Source organism: Hippichthys cyanospilos, chromosome 7, assembly GCF_059441005.1.
Source record: "Hippichthys cyanospilos isolate Australia breed blue-spotted pipefish chromosome 7, RoL_Hcya_1.0, whole genome shotgun sequence".
NCBI lineage: Eukaryota > Metazoa > Chordata > Actinopteri > Syngnathiformes > Syngnathidae > Hippichthys > Hippichthys cyanospilos.
The window spans coordinates 22,631,314-22,649,222 of record NC_142375.1 but is presented as its reverse complement, the minus strand read 5'-3'; the positions used below and the strand labels follow the sequence as shown (position 1 = coordinate 22,649,222).

The 17,909-nt window shown below is 39.7% G+C and overlaps 2 protein-coding genes across 6 annotated transcripts in view; one reads left to right on the top strand and one right to left on the bottom strand.

Moving 5' to 3' along the window:
- Positions 1-11: 11 nt before the first annotated feature.
- rps3a (ribosomal protein S3A) lies at positions 12-3,607 on the bottom strand. The gene is made up of 6 exons (XM_088419574.1): positions 3,510-3,607; positions 2,762-2,865; positions 1,778-1,965; positions 577-785; positions 307-416; positions 12-187 (listed from the first exon to the last, which is right to left on the bottom strand). Exons 1-6 carry the CDS (start codon positions 3,569-3,571, stop codon positions 60-62), a joined length of 801 nt encoding a protein of 266 aa, XP_088275700.1. The 5' UTR covers positions 3,572-3,607; the 3' UTR covers positions 12-59.
- A 1,802-nt stretch (positions 3,608-5,409) lies between these two features.
- Positions 5,410-17,909, top strand: part of lrba (LPS-responsive vesicle trafficking, beach and anchor containing) — a 192,523-nt gene continuing 180,023 nt past the window's right edge. For all 5 annotated transcript variants that reach the window (XM_088418509.1, XM_088418513.1, XM_088418512.1 and 2 more), the window contains exon 1: positions 5,410-6,223. In XM_088418509.1, coding sequence (XP_088274635.1) covers positions 6,062-6,223 — 162 coding nt within the window. In that variant the 5' untranslated portion in view covers positions 5,410-6,061. The remainder of the gene's footprint in view (positions 6,224-17,909) is intronic.

Here is a 17,909-nt window from a genome sequence, read left to right as displayed (position 1 = left end):
AGTAGTCCAAGTTTGGTCATTTACATTTTTTATTATTAAATCTGTCAGGTGGTTCCTTTTCAGACCGTCTCCTGGATGGGGGGCTCGTAACCGTCGGCCCTCTCCACTTTGGCTCCGGTGTCGTCTCCGGTGGCCTTGGAGGCGCCGGCGGAACTGCCCTCGCCGTGGAGCTCCATCAGTTTGCCCACTGAGGGAGGAAGACGGGCAACGCTTAACAACCCACGAGGGCGATGGAGAACGTTTAAGGGGACGGGGACGAAAAAGAATCTCCCCCGGCCCGGACGCAACTTCAAAATTCCAGCTTACGTTCAAACTTGGGCTTCTTCAGCATTTTGACCTTGCGGACGTAGACGTCGTGCAGGGGGTAAATAGACTGGCAGGCCTTCTCGATGTCTTTGCCAACGCTGTCAGGGATCCTGGAACAACAAAAAGGCACCAAGATGTCACTTTAACTCACTCACTCCCAAGGGCATTTTTTTTTTTTAAAAGGAATCCAGAAATAAGGCTGGAACTGAATGAGTTCATTAGGAAGGCGTACAAGACATCCAAGAAGGGAAGCGGGCGGGCGACACTCACAGCTTGTTCACGACCTCCTTCAGGTCGTTGGTCTGCACCTCGCGGGTCATGATCTCCACCATCTTCTTGCGGATCTGGCGCACCTGCTGGTGCTGGGCGTACGAGGTCTTGCGGATCTGGTTGGTGCGCTTCTTGGTGAAGCCCACGCAAAAGAGACGCAGCAGGTAACCATCCGTGGTCCTCACGTCCACGTGGGCCTCGATCATGGTCTGGGGAAAGATTAAGAAATCGTCTCAGGTTCGGGACTAACAGGGCGTTTATCACATAGAACAATTTGCATCTATGACACCTTTCAAATCCACGCAGTAAGTATAATGTGTGACTATGAAGCGGGTGACTCCGTGAGTGACGCGGGAGTCGGGAAGTGGGTGCAGTGGCAATAGTTGTAAGCTCATGTTATGTAGCAGCTTGTTTATGGCAAGACATTTGCATATTGCTGATTTTTTGCATTTTAGATAACATGCACAGTTGCAGTGAAATGCTAACAAAAAGTTCAGAAAGCTCCCAAAGTGACCTGCAAGTCTAGAAGAGGTAAAGCTCACTTTCAATACTGTAAATCATGCTCTCCAGTAGCTCAAAGTAAATGTTCAAAATGTACTTTTTTTTCCAGACAGAAATAAAAGTGCAGAGATTACAATAATTTGACTATCTTAATAAACACAATAAACTAAATTTAAATACTAGATTTATTCAAAAGTTCTGTGTAAACTATTCAGACAATGTACAATGATTTTAGATCAGTTTTAACAAACTTAATTGAAATTTATTGAAAAACAGTCACTTAATAACTCAACTGTATTGAATTTTGCCACTTTTACAAAACCGATTCCACAATTTAGCTAATTTTCAAGTCACGATTTTTAAAACAAAGAATTAACCAAATGCATTCGATTTTTTGGCCAGCCTTTGCATACAGCGTTTGAGCCAACAGAATCGCTTCTGAAGCTAAAGTTTATTAAATGAACTGACTATAATGTGAATTTCAATAAACAGTTCCTAAATGTGACACCTTAAAAAGGAGTTACCAGAAAAAGGGGTTACCAGCCAACAGATTTAAAAAGGTCGATAATCCGTGAAACGGCAAATATTGGCGCAGATATTTCGGTGTAATGTCAATCCCTAATGCTCAACTGTTGCGAATTTGCCCATTGAGGTATAATAAACCAATACATATATACAACAAAGCCAAAAGTGACATTACCTGCCACTTCTTGACCATGGAGCACATCTTGTCACGGGTCAGGTCCATGCCGTGGAAATTAGTGAGGCAGTTCTTGCCCTGCACGTCCTCCGTGATCAGCTTGAACTTGCGGAAGGCCACCTCGTCGTTCTGCAGGTCAGCGAGGCTCACCTCAAAAACGCGACCCTTCAGCCCGTCTGAGGCAATTCCTGGAAGGGTGCAAATGACGCGGCAAAGCCAGCGCAAAAGGTTTGTTTGGGCTTGTACGATGGTGGTCATCTTTTCGTCATATAGGTGAATGTGATCCAAAAAGCGTTTTATACATATTTAGTCTTATTGACTACTTTATTATTTGCTCGGTTATGGAATGTAGTCTGCTCGGGTAAGTGAACAGATTAAGAATTTCATTGTGTGGTATTACTACGCATATGACAATAAAACTCGAAGACAGGATGTGGCTACCCCATTATTCCAAATATGTTTTACTCAAAATAAAGCTCAGATGCTGTAGTAGGATGTTCATTACATTTTTGTTATCTTTCAGCACAAGCCACGCACTGCACAGAATTTCCACAACATGAGAAGGATATACTTTGATCAAAGCTTTCAGTCAGGAATAAAATACAAGATAATTTCAATGGTGTCAAAATGAATGCATGCTGTGCATAAAGTCGTCACCAAAAATGGATAAAACTGACAAGAAATTCATTCAGGGTGGTTCCATAGCCAGGCAGCACAGTATTTAAGGGAATGCAGAAATGTATGACAAATATACATGACAGCAATATCATGCATGACAGAAGGCTTATCTTGCAAAAAGAAAAAAAAAGAACCAAACACGCGCAATCTCCTAGACATATATACATTGGTAGCATGATGTGAATAAACACAAGTTGTGCTTTGGACATATAACAGGTGGCTATGCAAAATACATAACTCAGCCCATTGGAAGGAAGCAGTATTTGGCAAACTATCGATAACTACATATATATAAAAAAGACTTACTGGTTCCCTGAGTCCTGGTGACCAAGGTCTTGCCAAGATTGCGGATGATGAACATGGCCGGCGCCTTGACATCGTACCAGTCCTTTTTGGAAAATGGGTCCACACTGAGAAAAATTACAAAAAAAAACGCGTTTACATTTTCTGGAGGTTTCCTGCTGATCAAATTTGGAGTTAACTAGATCATTTTAAATTAAGGTTCAGCATTGATAACTGTTCGCAAAAAATGGAAAACATTTGTAACCTGTACCCTAGATAACACGGACACATTCCATTGCAATTTAATGTTAAATTTCAACTAAATCCCCACTATATTTCTTCAGCTAGTTGACACTCGCACACAAATTGACAGAAACGGAACTGCATTATTCAACGAGGTTGTAATACAACTCGTAAACGTGACGCCGACTAACTCGATGCTAACATGCGTTAGCTCCGGGATACGCGTTAGCCTGTCAAACCCTCCTGAAAAATGAAACCAACTTCTAGTCACCGCTAATCGGTTGATACACGTCATTATTAAGTCATTAACCAGCATTTAAATCAAACATCTACACGAGCGTGAAATACATGGCTAAATTGTTAGCTGACACCGAAGCTACACCGACACAGGCCCGCGTCGACGAGAATTGCCGAAGCCCGATCTATCCGGCAAATATCACGTTCATCCGCTTTTGTTTAACAACGTTTTCGGGAGCGATATAAACTGTGGATGTTTTTTGGTACTCCGCGCTGTGAATTTCGTACTTACATCTTCTTTTTGGCACCCTTTTTGCCGCCTTTAGTCAGCCTCTTATTCTTGCCGACTGCCATGTTGGCTACAGGGAGTGAAAGAGGAGGAAAGGAGAAAATCGCGCGAGAATTAACGAGAAAAGAACGGGGTCATTTCGAATGTCCTCTCGCGATGCCTAGGCACTATTTTTACCGGCTATGTGCCTACATGGCCACCACATTGGTAGGGGCAAATTTTCCACATACATTGACGATAAATCATAAGATCCTCATTTGTGAATCAATTTTTATGACTTTACAACAAAACATTTGTTATTAATATAGAACATTTCATAATATTTTATATTTTTAAAAAATACACACGTAGCATGCAAATTAAGTTATTTTATACTTTTCCGGTTCGGGTGCCTGGGGATCTAAAATAGTCCTAAGATTTTACAATTTTTTAAAATTAAAAATATTTTCTTACATATTTATCACCAGCTATAATAACCTCATTAATCTGTTGAATAATTGTAGTGATTAATCGATTAATTTGACATAATAGTAACAAAGAAAACAATGGCAATACAGTTCAAATAAACAGTGACTGCTATGTGATGCACTTACAAGCTAATTATGATTCGGTTACTGGTTTGATGTGTAAGATTAGTACGAAAATTGACAAGTGATGTTTGTGAATGTTTTGTTTTGATTAGGTACAAAATTGCTTTCATGGAAGACCACAAATGATGATCTTGTTTGGCCTGAAGCATGCTTTGAACTTCATTCCCCTATGCGATTGAGTGTGACATCGCTGGTAAGTGGTGTCAGCACAAAGGTCAACAGTGCGGAAACAATACAAGTGTGCAAGCTCAGGAGGATTTGTTTGGCATCTGACACGTCTGGTGATGCCAGGTGATGAGTCAACACAGTCTATGCCCACAAATGAATTGCTGCTGTTTGTACTGATGGCAGTTCAGTGATGAAACTTCAATAGATACTTCAACATCCAGTTTCATGCGCTTGTCAAAAGCAGCAACAGATGCTTTTCTGGAATCACCTGTTTCACAGACCAATCAGACGATTCACTGTAGTCAGGTAATTCCTTTGCACAGCCACCATGAATGCTACAGGTGCAGCCTGGGAAGAGTCAACTAACTAGCTTAGCAGCTAAACCACCAAAATGTTTACTCTTATGATCTGACTAGCAAAACACATTTTATGCACGCCATATTGTGCACGTGCATCAGAGATTTTGTGTCTCAAAACCCTTTTTACAGTGTGTTTCATTTTGTTTTGTTTATCGAGAATCCCATTAGGAACTGACCGGGCCTGGAAGGTAGTTTTCCTGGGGTCTCTTGGAAAATCATCACAATTATTCATGATCACATGATCACTTACACATTCACATAAATGGCTTTTCTGTCGTAGTAGGGACATCCCGTTGTCATAATGCATTTCCTAGTCCCTAACCCTAACTTTAACCATATCAACAAATTGCCAAACTGACGTTACCCCAACAACAACCAAACTCCAATTGAAACTAATACTTTTACTAATACTTTATTCTATAATACTCTATTCATTGTTCATATTTATTCGCGTCTCTGTTAAAAGTGTTAATTTATTTCTTTGACTGTATTATACATCCAATGTTGTAACTAATTATTCCAGCATTTTAATATTTGTTTATAGTCACTTGTTTGTAAATATTGCGTAAAAAAAAGGATGTAAGAAACAACTTTTATTGTTGTTGTGTTGACAGTCGCTTTCATGTTTGAATAATAATTAAATAAGTTAAAAAAAAAAAAGGCACCCTGTTCGCTTCACCTGAGCCGCTCACACCTGCCTCCTCTTCTGGAGCGGAACCAGCCCTCGGACTGACGACTCCTCTCCGCGCATGCGCATACTTCCTCACTCCAGGGCTTCCACTGTCATGGCGGTGACCGTCTGAAAGCTACCGGGGAGCAAATCAGGAAGCGAAAGGCGGACGAAGCGAGCAGCTGGCCGAACGCTCCACTCAATTCGCCCGGGCTTCAGTACACTTTCCCGGCTGGGCACTGCGATCCGACGCCCCTCCACCCCCTCCTCGGCGCGCGGCGATTCAGCCTGCGCGTGTACGAGCTTTGAGAGTTTGGCGCCGCTACCTGTCAAGTGTGCGGACTCCATGACAATAGCAACTTCCGCCGGTTGTAAAGTGGCTCATTTTCGGACGCTTTTCGAGGAAGCGAGCGTCGGGGAAAGGCCAGCCGTGCTTCTACCTGCCACCCCGGACCCTCTCGCCTCACCTACTCGCCCTCTTCCTTCTTTGGATGACAATTAATCCGCCTGCGGGCTATCAAGTTACGGACTAGAACAGAGGAGTAGTTCGCGGAGGTATTTCTCTCAGCGGAGCCGCACTCTTTGTACTTTATTTGACTTTATCGCGAATGGCGAGGGAGGCACTCTTTCTTATGCGCTTGTAGACCACCGCCGAAGGGATATTATCAAAAGAGCCTCCCCGCTTTTGACTTCTCGCCGCCGCCTTTGGAGGCGAACAGGTGGCTTTACCTGTGGACGCCACCTGCCCTCCGCTTCCCACCCTAAGCAATGGCGAGCGAGGAGAGCTCCGGCCCCGCCGCGCCGGGCGCCTTGCCGCTCAACCCCGCTGTGCCTATACGAGGGATCCGGATGAAATTCGCCGTGCTGGCCGGCCTCATGGAAGTCGGGGAAGTTTCCAACCGGGACGTGGTGGAGACCGTGTTCAACCTGGTAAGCTGATTATGCACGCTCAGAATAGGCCGCAGGTAGCGCCTTCCTTCTGGGATAATTGTGACATGTTGTGGGGAAAGCAGACTGGGAAAAATCATGCTATAGGACTTAAGAGCATTAATGTCATCTAGATGTAGATTTTTGCATGTGTGCTGGCCGAATCCAAGTTCCTCAAAAACGGAGGTGCTCACACTGAGGCCCGGGGACCATTTGTGGCCCGTCATCCACGTATTTAAGGCCCGCTTCATTTACTAAAAGTACATTTTGATCTTCACAGCAAAGCTATTTATTTTTATAAACGCACTAAACATGTTCAATGGTAGACACAGTGAAAAAAAATCCAAATTTGCCTCATCACCTTTAACCCAAGACTTCACATCGCCGTTTCTCCAAATAACCACTTTATATAGAGACTGTGTATTTGCATGCATGATATATTTTTACCATGTTCAATAACTCTACGTAAAACAAACAAACAAAAAAAACCATGAACCTTACACTTTTCTATTAATTTGGATGTGGCCCTTGGAGGAAGAAATTGCACACCCCTGCACTAGAATAACTAAATATTTAGTTGAAAAGTAAATAAAAAAGGTAATGATAAAAGGAAAATGGTCCCCTATGTTCCAAATGTAGCATTTCCCCTTAAAGGGACAATGTGTAAGATTTAGACTGCTTTTCATTAAAAGGGAATTTAAAAAAGAATTCAAAAAGTGCAAATAAATGTGTTCTTAATGATCAAGAGTGTGTTTTAAATATAATCGCAGGTTGGTATTGATATTATATGGGGTGTGGCAATCCTCCGGAGGCTGCCATGTCTGTTATAGCTACAGACAACGGTAAACGCAGCACCTCCTGCTGTCTATAGTGAAAAACGCTCTAAATCTTACACATTGTACCTTTAAATTGCACAGAATTAATGAAAAATGGGAAAAAAAATTACATCTGCTCATAGAATACCGATTTTGTATAAAACGCATAAAATGAACTAAAAATAAATACAAAGAAACACAAATATTTATCAGAAAAAAATGCCCCAATCAAAATAAGTGCTTGCGCAACTTCTTTTCAAGGAGTACAGCGAAGTGAAAATAAAAACTGAAAAAAAACGGTGCCGCAGTGTCTCATTTTGGACACTGGGTGGCTCCCACATTATGACATGACAGAAGAAGTTGAAAACTCACAAAGAAGTCATGATGTTGCGTCAAATATGGAAACGCTGCGTGGTAATTCCCGAGCTGGTAATAAAGTACATTTAAAAAGAAATAAAAGACAAAGTAAATGTCAAAATAAATAAAAGACGGATTGTTTATAACGCAGCATGACACAAAGCCGAATGTCTGGTAACGGAACGGGGTGGCGATCCACGGCTGATGTGAAAATTTTTGGGGTATCAAAGGATTTTTTTTTCAAAGCACAAAAATGGGTTTGGCCCTCTCAAAATTTTTAAATACTTAAATGAAATAATCTTGCAGGCCGGATTAAATTTCCTTGCAAGCCAGAGTTGGCCCTCGGGGTGCACGTCTGACACCCCAGGTCTAACACCCCACCCACATAATTTTAATGCTGCCATGAGAGCTCCATTTGTTAATATCTAATAATCTCTTTTGATTTTAAAGGAAAAATCACAACCATTTTTTTATGCATTGTTTTATTGTAGCAGATCAAAAGTTTGATACACAGTAAAGTAAATGTTGCTTTAGTTGCTGTTTTTGAGACTACAGTGTTCCCTTTTTTATAAACATCTATACCGAAATTCTTTGTAGAAAAAATAAATACCTTAAAATCTATATTTTTTTTGTCTGGTCCGACTTAAAAGGCAGAAAAAGATTAGTGGGGAAAAAAAGGGAAGTAAAGCTGCAAATAAACTTGATCTAATCAGTGTACACAAAGCATAAAGATTAAACATGAGATTGAAGTGAATAAAAAATAACATTTTAGCTAGGACTTTTCGATAGTTTATAGTTTTGCTAGTAAGTTTTAAACACTTTTTTGTGATTGATTTTGCATTTGTGGTATATGAATTCATATCCGTCTCTGTGAGCGGTCGTTTTGCCACTTCCTGTCAACTGAAAATGACATCATAATGCTAAATGGCTCAGGTAGCCTCCAACCACGACTCTTCCGTTATTTGAGTTTGGTCATGTGATGTTGGCAAGCTCAGGAAGTAGTAAAATCAATTTGTATTCAAGTGAGGCCATTTTCAATGGTTCCCTCACCCGTTTGTAATTTAAGTTTTTGCGCCACTATCGCAAGCTAGCATTGCTGTTTGAACTTTATTGGCGTTGCTAGCGAATACATTTTGTTAGCTAGCTTCTGCATCCGGCTAGCCTAGTTTAGCAGTCCTGCTTTTGGTGACTTTTGGTGACCTTTTTTGGAATATTTTACCCAATGGTAGAGCATGATCGTGGTCTATTTTTGTTGTTGGTTTATTTATTTATTTTTTTTTGAAAGAAAACACATTTTTGAAGGATAAACTGGCGTTTATTGTTCACAGAGGTTTATCGAGTGGTCTGTACCCAGGTTTGAATTTTGCACCGATGGAAGTTACTTTGATTATCCGCGGAATAAGGCGCCGCGCTCTAAGTGTGCCGCGTCAGTCGTATTATGGAACTTTGTCATCGTAGACTGAGTAGAGTGAGTAATTATTAGGTTTGACGCGCACAGAAACGAGTGCGAGCGGTAAATCGGATGTGACATGATGACTGGTGTCAGGATCTTTATTGCCGGGAGAAGCAAATCAGCCCGTGACATATCCAGGTCAGGGATAGTGTGTATCTACGTGTGTGTGTGCAACCTGTTGGCCACCTCAAGTTCTTATCTTTCTTCATTTGGTGGCATCCTGACAGGATTCTCAAATTGGAGGTTTTTGCGGGAGAGGCCGAGCCAATCGGAAAAGGGCGGTCGGTCGGTCGGTCGGTCAGCGTGAAGGACGACACGCAACCGGAGCCGGGCCGGTTTGGCGGCAGGAAGGGGGATGGGGTAGCGCTGGTAAAGCTAGAACCTGCAAAACTGCTTTGTCATAGCGGCGACGGTTCATATTCCAGTTTTAATGTGTCGTGGTTATGAAGAGTGTAGCGAGGCTAAGGGTTAGAATTAGCGTTTTGCACTAATTTCCCGGATGGAAATCTTGGCAAAGACAAGGAAAGAGCCACAAATATTTGCAGTTTTGTTTTATTTATTATTTTTTTGCAAGATTAGTCATTGAAAATCTTGAATATTTGCTGTTTTTGTGCTTGAGCCTAAGCAATAAAGGTGTTACTTGAGAACCATCTTAGTGTTGTTGTGAGATATAATCCATTGATTTTGTTAGCAGTCCTTGAATGCACCTTGCTCACACTCAAAGTGAAACTGAAAGTATGTTTCTGCTTCTCTCCTTATGTCGCTAATAATAGCTTGTTCTACTATTCTACTTGGCTGTTACAATTTGACTGTAATTCATACCATTTATTTTTGTCTGTAGATGCTAAAAGCTGAGTTTGATGACTTCATACTCTTCGTAAAATATATATGCATATTCGCTAGCCTGGTCCCTATCCGTGTACTGAAGAATTAGAATTTATATAACTTAAATTCATGATTGTATAAATGCCAGAAGCGTGGCGATTATTATTTGGTGGATTTATACCATTTTAAGTGTTTTGCTGCGATTTTTTTGACAGATTAATCAGGAATAAATCAGAAAAAAAATGTCAATTAGCTAATTTTAATTCAAGAGAGCAAAGATAGGGTGAAGACTTTCTCCTAACAACCCAGGCTGATCTTGGCTCCTCCCCAACAGAGATTAATTCCAGCCGAGATATACGAATATTTTTTTTCAATAGGCCATGTCCTTTTTGTTTAGCCGAGTGTAAAACTGTTCTCAAACAATCCCTTGTTTCAAGTTTTCGGAAGTCATTTTCTCCCCTCTATCAACTTTTGAATGAACTTTCTCACTGGCTTGGTGTCTGCTGCCTCTTAGCCAATTGTTGCTTGAGGAGCGTGCGTGTGTTTGTTTGTGTGCGTGTGGTACCTGTGGTTTGTTTAGCTAACAAAAGAGCCTGCAATACTTTTTGCATACCGTAGTCGTAGCCGAGCAAATATGACACGACATACGTACATGATTTTAGCCTCTGTGCAAAGGCCTTATGGTAATTGCTCACTCCTGCATACAGCGGCAGCCTAGTATGCCCTCGCATGTTCGCCCTCCGCTTCACGAATAACGCGAATGCAAAAGAGCAATAGTGACGGGAAGAGTCCCGGGCCTCACTGTGAGTCACTGTCCTACTTCTGAGCCGTTCGGCTTTCCTTCATCGTCAACCCGTTTTGTGGTTTGCGGTATCTCTCTCCAACCAAAACTCGGTTCTTCTATACGGTAGATATGTAAAAAGAGATATATGCAGATCATTAAACAAATAAACATCATAACATGCCAATAAAAAATATATATATACTTTACCATGCATTAAAAACATTATATATGGTATACAGTATACATACAGTATTACGTAGTTTAAAAAACACACACCATACTATATACATAAAATTAAATAAATAAACATCATAACATGCCAATAAAAAAATACCATACATTAAAAACATTATATATGATATACAGTATACATATTCCAACGTTTCAAAAACACACACCATACTGTATACATAAAATTAAATAAATTAACATCATAACATGCTGATAAAGAAAATACTTTACCATACATTAAAAACATTATATATGATATACAGTATACATATTCCATAGTTTCAAAAACACACACCATACTATATACATCAAATTAAATAAATTAACATCATAACATGCCAATAAAAAAAATACTTTACCATACATTAAAAACAATATATATGATATACAGTATACATATTCCATAGTTTCAAAAACACACACCATACTATACACATAACATTGAAGAAAATTAAGGCAAACGTTTTCATAGGAGTCACTAGAACAGCAATAAAGTGCTTCATGGTCCAATTCATTCTTAGTTGAAAATAGAAATGCACTTTTTCTGTCACACCATTAAAAAGCATTGACCTGTGCCTTTTAGTGACCTCCTAGTCCAATATTAAATTCTTACGCTATCGTAATCGTTTGAATAATACATTTAAGGTACTTTGAAGTTACTATCACAAGCTAAATTGAAGCAAAACTATTAGATTGAGTCAGCGGTCCAAAGGTCAGTTAATCTTGCAAATATTTGACTCTCCGTTCAGGAAGTGGTTTGTCATTTGGAGAATTTGAATGAAACGAAACAAACTCCATGGCTTAAATGGAGGACTCCGTGATGAAAACGGTTGCCGATTCGTTTGATAATCTGCCTTTTCTTGCTTCATTCATTTTGACATCCTTGTGCGCTGGACATCGATTTCATACAAACTGCGCGGACGCAGTTTTATGTTTCCAGGCACGAAAATGCCTTTGTCGCGAGGAAAAAAAAAAGAAAAATCCAAATCGCTTTTTGACCTTTTGGAAAGGGCGAAAAACGGTCTCGTCTTCAGCCTCGGCAGCCCGTGTCACTTTGAGTCGCGTCCGTTCAAGTGAAGGACAGCTGGCCTGACAGCCGGGCTCCCGGCCCATCTGTCGGGCGACGCTGGAGTTTGACGACTTATTGGTGTGGAATGTGGCTTTACCTGAAGGCAAGGTCACCGCGCTAACCTCTTGAATCTCGCTTCTTTTCGCACGATTGAACAGATTTTCGGCGAAACCGCATTTTCGCCGTTCAGCAGGCATCCATTTACTTAGTTGGGGAGGGATGTTCATTTTTTTCCCTGAAAAAAAATCATCTATCACTATTCTTGTATAAAGTGATAGTTTCAGATGGTATCTGTCATCTGGGGCTGTCAACTAAAAAATACTTAGTGGAATAATCCCTTTTTTTAAAGAATCATACAAAAAATGAGTGTCCATTATTCTAAATTAGGACATTATTTCAAAATTACAGTGCAGAAAATATAGCCAAATATTTATGATCGATTTATTGAATATGTTTGAAAATAGGGAGAAACATTATCACAGCCCCCCCCTCACAAAAAAAACATATTTATTTTGATTCAACAACTAGACAACCAGTTTGCTTTCATGAATGAGTACACAAATGGAAGAATATTTCAAGTAGAAAAACTGAAATATCAAGAATTTTGATATTTCAAATGAAAAAGGCATCCAAACGAGTAAAAATTACAGATTAATTATCGATGAATTGTCATGCACCTCTAACATCGTTAGCTTAGCATTTTTTTCCTAGTTTGGCATACAGCTACTTATTCATAGTCATGTTCATCTATATTTTTATGAGTATTTTTTTCCCTCATTTCTCCCTCCCAATATGTATTTATTTACTCATTTATTTATCCCTCCTTTGTGTAATAACAAAACATCAGCGTGATAAAAATATTGACCCTGTTTGGTTTTCCTTTAGCAGAATTTTTTTTGTTATGCATGCATTTTCATAAAAACGTTTTTTTTGCCAGTGGCAGGTATGGAGCAATTGGGTGCTATTCCAAATCGTGTTGTTTGGCCTAGTTGTCTTCTAACGTGATTGTCCTCGCTGATTAAGTGGATGTAGACTTACGTTAAGATAACGCCATCAGACAATTCCATAACTTGGGTATTTTTTTTTTTTTTTTTTCGGGGTGAGGTGTTTTCCCAAAGCGAACGATCTTGCATTTCCACGCCACACAATGAAATCCGTAGCGCATGTTATAAAATTGACCGGAGGCATTTGGAAAATTGCATCTTCTTGATGTTCCGTGTCCAGTTGATAATAAAGCTTTTGATGGAGATAAGAATTTATCCGCCATTTCCCTGTGCACGATTTGACACACTTGCAGGGGTGAGCAAGGGGTCCCCTCAAAGGCAGTACCAAAGAACCCAACAAGAACACTTCAAATTAGGTCCTGTTGGTGGCGATTTCACTTATTTTTAATTGTTACATTGCCTTCGTTGTCCATATTTTAAATAACCTGTCCATGTCCATAAATTAATGATGTACCTTCTATTTGGGGAATTCTGGTGCGTGCCAGTAAGACATTTGTTCCACGACACTACTTTTTTTTTTTTTTTTCTCTTGATCATGCAAAACCCGTAGGTGGGATGAAGTTAACTGCCACTAACCGCCAGTGAAAGTCATAATGTGGGCGTCGATTACGAGGGCAATACCTGCAGTACTGGTTTTAGAGCAAACACAAGAAAGAGGCCTATCAGGTTGAATCGGAATCATGGGTGTCTCCGCTCCACGCTCGGATCGGAATCTTGGAAAAAGTCATGTTCAGTCAGTGGCGTGCACCAAACAAGGAAATTCGTTGTTTACTTTTAGATGGAATCGCCTCCTTTCCGTGTACGCCTCTTTGCCGCTTGCGCATTCTTCAGCTAATGGCAAACGTTTGATTCCACGCCGCCTGCACTTGAAGTTTTTATTTATTACACAACTTAATTGTGAGCGTCTTGTCTGGAAAGATGATGAGTTTGTTCAATTACGCGGTAGTACTGGCAAGAGAATTCTAAGACTTATGCGTAGTGATGAATTGCTATGAAGCCATTTTCTTTTGTCAATGAGAGCAGCCAACCTCTAACTAACAGTGAATAAAAAAAGTTTGATGCAAATTTTTTGTTTGATTGTTGACCTACATACAGTGCCTTGCGAAAGTATTTGGTCCTCTTGAACCTTTTTAAACTTTTGCCAAATTTCACAAAATTATGTGGAATCCTGTTGTTGTTTTTTCCTATTTTTGCCATCAATTTAATAAAGTGCTAGACAAACTATTCAGAAATGCTTTTAATATATTGTATTTTTAGGACTATAAGCCGCAACTTTTTTCTCATGATTTGAGCCCTGCGGCTTATATAGTCCAGTGCGCTTTATTGGGAGGTTCTTTTTTTGCTAGTATTGATTAAGTATTGATTTTGAGTTTGATCTGTTATTTGCAGTATAATATAAAATATCTATCCATCCTTCCATTTTCTTGAAAAGTCGGTGCTAAATATACAGGCTTGGTCACCCTTTTGAAGATGGGATGTTGCGGTAAACAGCCAATTAAAAAAAGTAAAAACTATTCAGAAATGCTCTTAATATAGTGTATTTTTAGGACTATAAGCCGCAACTTTTTTCTCATGATTTGAGCCCTGCGGCTTATATTGTAGTGTGCTTTATTGGGAGGTTCTTTTTTTGCTAGCCACCAGGAGACAATCCACTAGAAAAATACGCTAGGAAAAGATAGGATGTTGCGGTAAACAGCCAATTAAAAAAAGTTTTAAATAGAAAAAAAAAAACCTTCCGTATACCATCTTTCTGCATAAATTTCAGATGTGACGATCCGTTGTTTATAATCCGGCGTGGCTTATCCGAGACAAATATATTTTTTGCCCAATTTTTGGTGGTTCTTCTTGTATTGTGATATATGCTATGACTGCGAATGGCTTTTATTTATATCATGACAGGAATTTTAGACCGTACCGCCCAACTCTTAATTAAAGGCAAGTTGCATCATTCAATATTCATAAAGTATAGTATTAGTGTTTAAAATGGCTGATTCCCTCCCATTTCCTGAAATGCAGAATGGATCATCAAAAGATGCGATTGCTCAAGTCGCGGATCCATCCCATTTCTGTGAAGCTGCCGTTTCACATTGCAGCTTTTTTGAAGATATTCTTAGAAAGACGCTGGAAGATTTTTTTTCAATAAACCATTTCACCTTTTTTTTTTTTCTTTTCCGCCGCTATTCATCAACGCATTTTTTTCTCGGTGTCAAACAGTGTCAAATCTCTCAATCTGAATACAAGCGTTTATTACGCTTCCGAGCCCGATGACAACGTTCGAGGTCGAGTGGAATTATTTCTATTTATCCGTCGCCCAGTTTTTGCACTCTGCTCAATGTCGTTGTTTGCTTCCGCTCCTGGGTAACGTTCATGAAGTGGATGTTTTGTTGGCCCAGTGTTGCCATACTCACCGCATGGCTTGTTTTGACTAACTCAAAATGGAGAAAATGAAGCTACTTGTCTCGTGCCAGTGTGCGCCTCCCTGTGTGAAAGTAATCATGAGTGCTAATGCTTCTACGGGGAACTAAAGAGCGTAATGAGAGCGCCAAAGTCTAATAAGGTCAGTGTCGTATAATGGAATCCCGGGAGTTCGTCTAAGCGCGCGTGCGGTAGTGCAGAATTTTTTGGAGTGTGATTTGGCATTAGAAAGCTAAGATAAGGCACATCTCATCACCATATGAATTTTCAGATTTTTTGATGGGACGTTTGTTTATCTGAAGTGTCCGGATCCCACCAATGTCATCCGCTCGGTAGTAAGTGTGGAATTCCGCTTAAGAGTTTCCCAATTATGTTTGCCAAGCGTGTAAATGTGAACTCTTGTTTTGATTGTGGATGCTTGTTTGGTTGGTGTGTAGTTGATAAAAAAATAACCCTAACCCAAAAATGCTCCTAAACTTTTTAAATGGATAGTTTCAATAAATGATAAAAATTCATCAAAAACTCTCACAAACAATATTAGAATTATTTAATATTTATGATAATAATTGAATTTAAAGTACATCATATTTGTAAAGGATAATAAATGACGCCCCTAAACCCTTTAAAGTGATCATATTAATTGGAGCAACAAATATTTTGGGAACATTTCGAGCGTGTAAGTTTACTTAAATTTAGTTTGTGGTCATGCAAAGTGCTTGTGATGTTGTATAGCCCACGCGCTAACGTGCTAACGTCAGACGCTAACGTCAGACGCGACCACCCAAGTTGGTATGTGCGTGTTTTTACAGTATGTGAATATGTACATTGTTAGCCGTAGCTAATGTCTAATTTTTGTTAGTTCTCCGGTATTAGCTGTTGGCTAGAAGTGTCTTTGAAAAGGTTTCACTATCATGCAATTTAACAATAAATTCCTTCATGTTCCAAATAATTTGCTATTCATTTAAAAACACACACACACACACACACACACACACACACACACATTCCTGTTTAGGCTTTATAAAGCATTAAATTTGATTAGCTGATACCTGCAGAACTACTGTTTATATCTCACATAAGTGCTTCATGTACCCCTGGGGGTACTCGTGCCCTCATTTGAGAACCGCTGCTCTAGTTCACAGATTCCTTATCTCAACTGAGCCAAGGCATATACGTTAATTTAGCAAAATAGAAAAAAAAGAAAACAAAGAAATCACTGCACACCACTTAACAAACATGTTGCTGTCAAAATACAGTACACTTTTTTTTTGTCCTCTTTCACATCTTGTGGGAGAACATTTAACTCATTCACTCCCCAAATCTTATTTATACATGTTTACCATCTACATATTTAATCCCAGGTAATAATTTACAGTGTGTTTTTTTCAAATATTAGATTGAAAGAGGCTCTCAAAGTTAAAATGTATGAATAAATAAATAGGATCTGGGATTGAATGTCTAAGACTCTTGAAAGATACGTGAAAATACGCCTTTGGGATTGAATAAGTCCACGTTTATGATCTTTGGGGGAAAAAAAAGTACTGTATGTGTATAAGTGATTTTCAGACAGATTTTTTTTGACTATAAATTGCCCATTTTTTCATAGATTTGCTAGTTCAAGTGCAGCTGATATACATTAAAATTAGAGCTCAGACTCTTACTCACACCACCACAAAAATGTTCTATGATTTAGGTTGCTGGCTGCTCTAAAAACCACATCATCCTTCTCACTATGTATGTAATATCAACAGCGACCAGAGGGGGCGCCAAAAAGCAAAGATCAAGCACAAACGTATGAACTGTTAAACTAAATCATCTCCAAAACATTATTTCGGGTGCAGCCCACTCGGCCCGGTACCAGTTGATCCGCAGACTGGTACCAAAACAATTTTCATTTCCCATCTCAAGGAAGGCTTTTTTTTTTCTTCATCCTGTTTAAGCATCGCTTGGGCCAAATTATTAGCCCGAACTCTCAAAATGGCTCACGTGCTATACGCCCGTGACCATCGTCTCTCTTTGCTGTCATGGACCAATGCACTCAAGCGCCTTTGGTTTGATGAGATCGCTCGTTAAAAAGAGGACGCGTTTAAAGGGCTGTTGGGAAAAAGTAGGCCATCGGCGCCTCGTCGCTCTGACAGCTCGTTTGAGTGTTTTCCGGCCTCGCTTTTATCGAAAAGACAAACACCGCGGTCGCGTGTGGTCCTCAACTAAAGGTCGATAATGCTACTCATGGATCAGATGTTTTCCAAATGGATAACAGGCGCATGCGCTGTGTTTTGCCTGATTTAAACAGTAGCGAGGTCAGGCGATGAACCAAAAGCGTCCTTTTTTTTAATGTTTCATAAAAGACATGCAAATTTCTGACTCGACTACCGGAGAACTGTCACGAATGACAATGCACATCTGTATAAAATTTCAAAAACGCGTTAAACATTTTACAAAGGAGTCACTATAACACCATTTATCAACAATGTCTTTATTAATCCATGTTGCAGTTAATTTGCTCGAAGTTTGAAAAGAAAAACATACCTGTCATCACATCATTAAATAGGCATTAAATTATATTTGGTGATACTTGCAGAAACGCAGGTAAAATCTCACAGAGTACGAGAACTGTTGAGTTAATAAATGGGAATGTACATTTGTCGTGCTAGCATGTTTTTTTTTTTTTTTAAGGCCACCTATGGTTGTTAGGGAGGTTTACATGTTATCCATGCATGTTGGTGACAAAGCAAT

What these genes read in the sequence shown, in the direction of transcription:
- rps3a (XM_088419574.1), bottom strand. Translation starts at nt 3,571, where the DNA reads ATGGCAGTCGGCAAGAATAAGAGGCTGACTAAAGGCGGCAAAAAGGGT. An exon ending in AAGGGTGCCAAAAAGAAGAT is followed by an intron (nt 2,866 to 3,509) that starts GTAAGTACGAAA and finishes AATTTTTCTCAG; the next exon opens with TGTGGACCCATTTTCCAAAA. An exon ending in CACCAGGACTCAGGGAACCA is followed by an intron (nt 1,966 to 2,761) that starts GTAAGTCTTTTT and finishes GCACCCTTCCAG; the next exon opens with GAATTGCCTCAGACGGGCTG.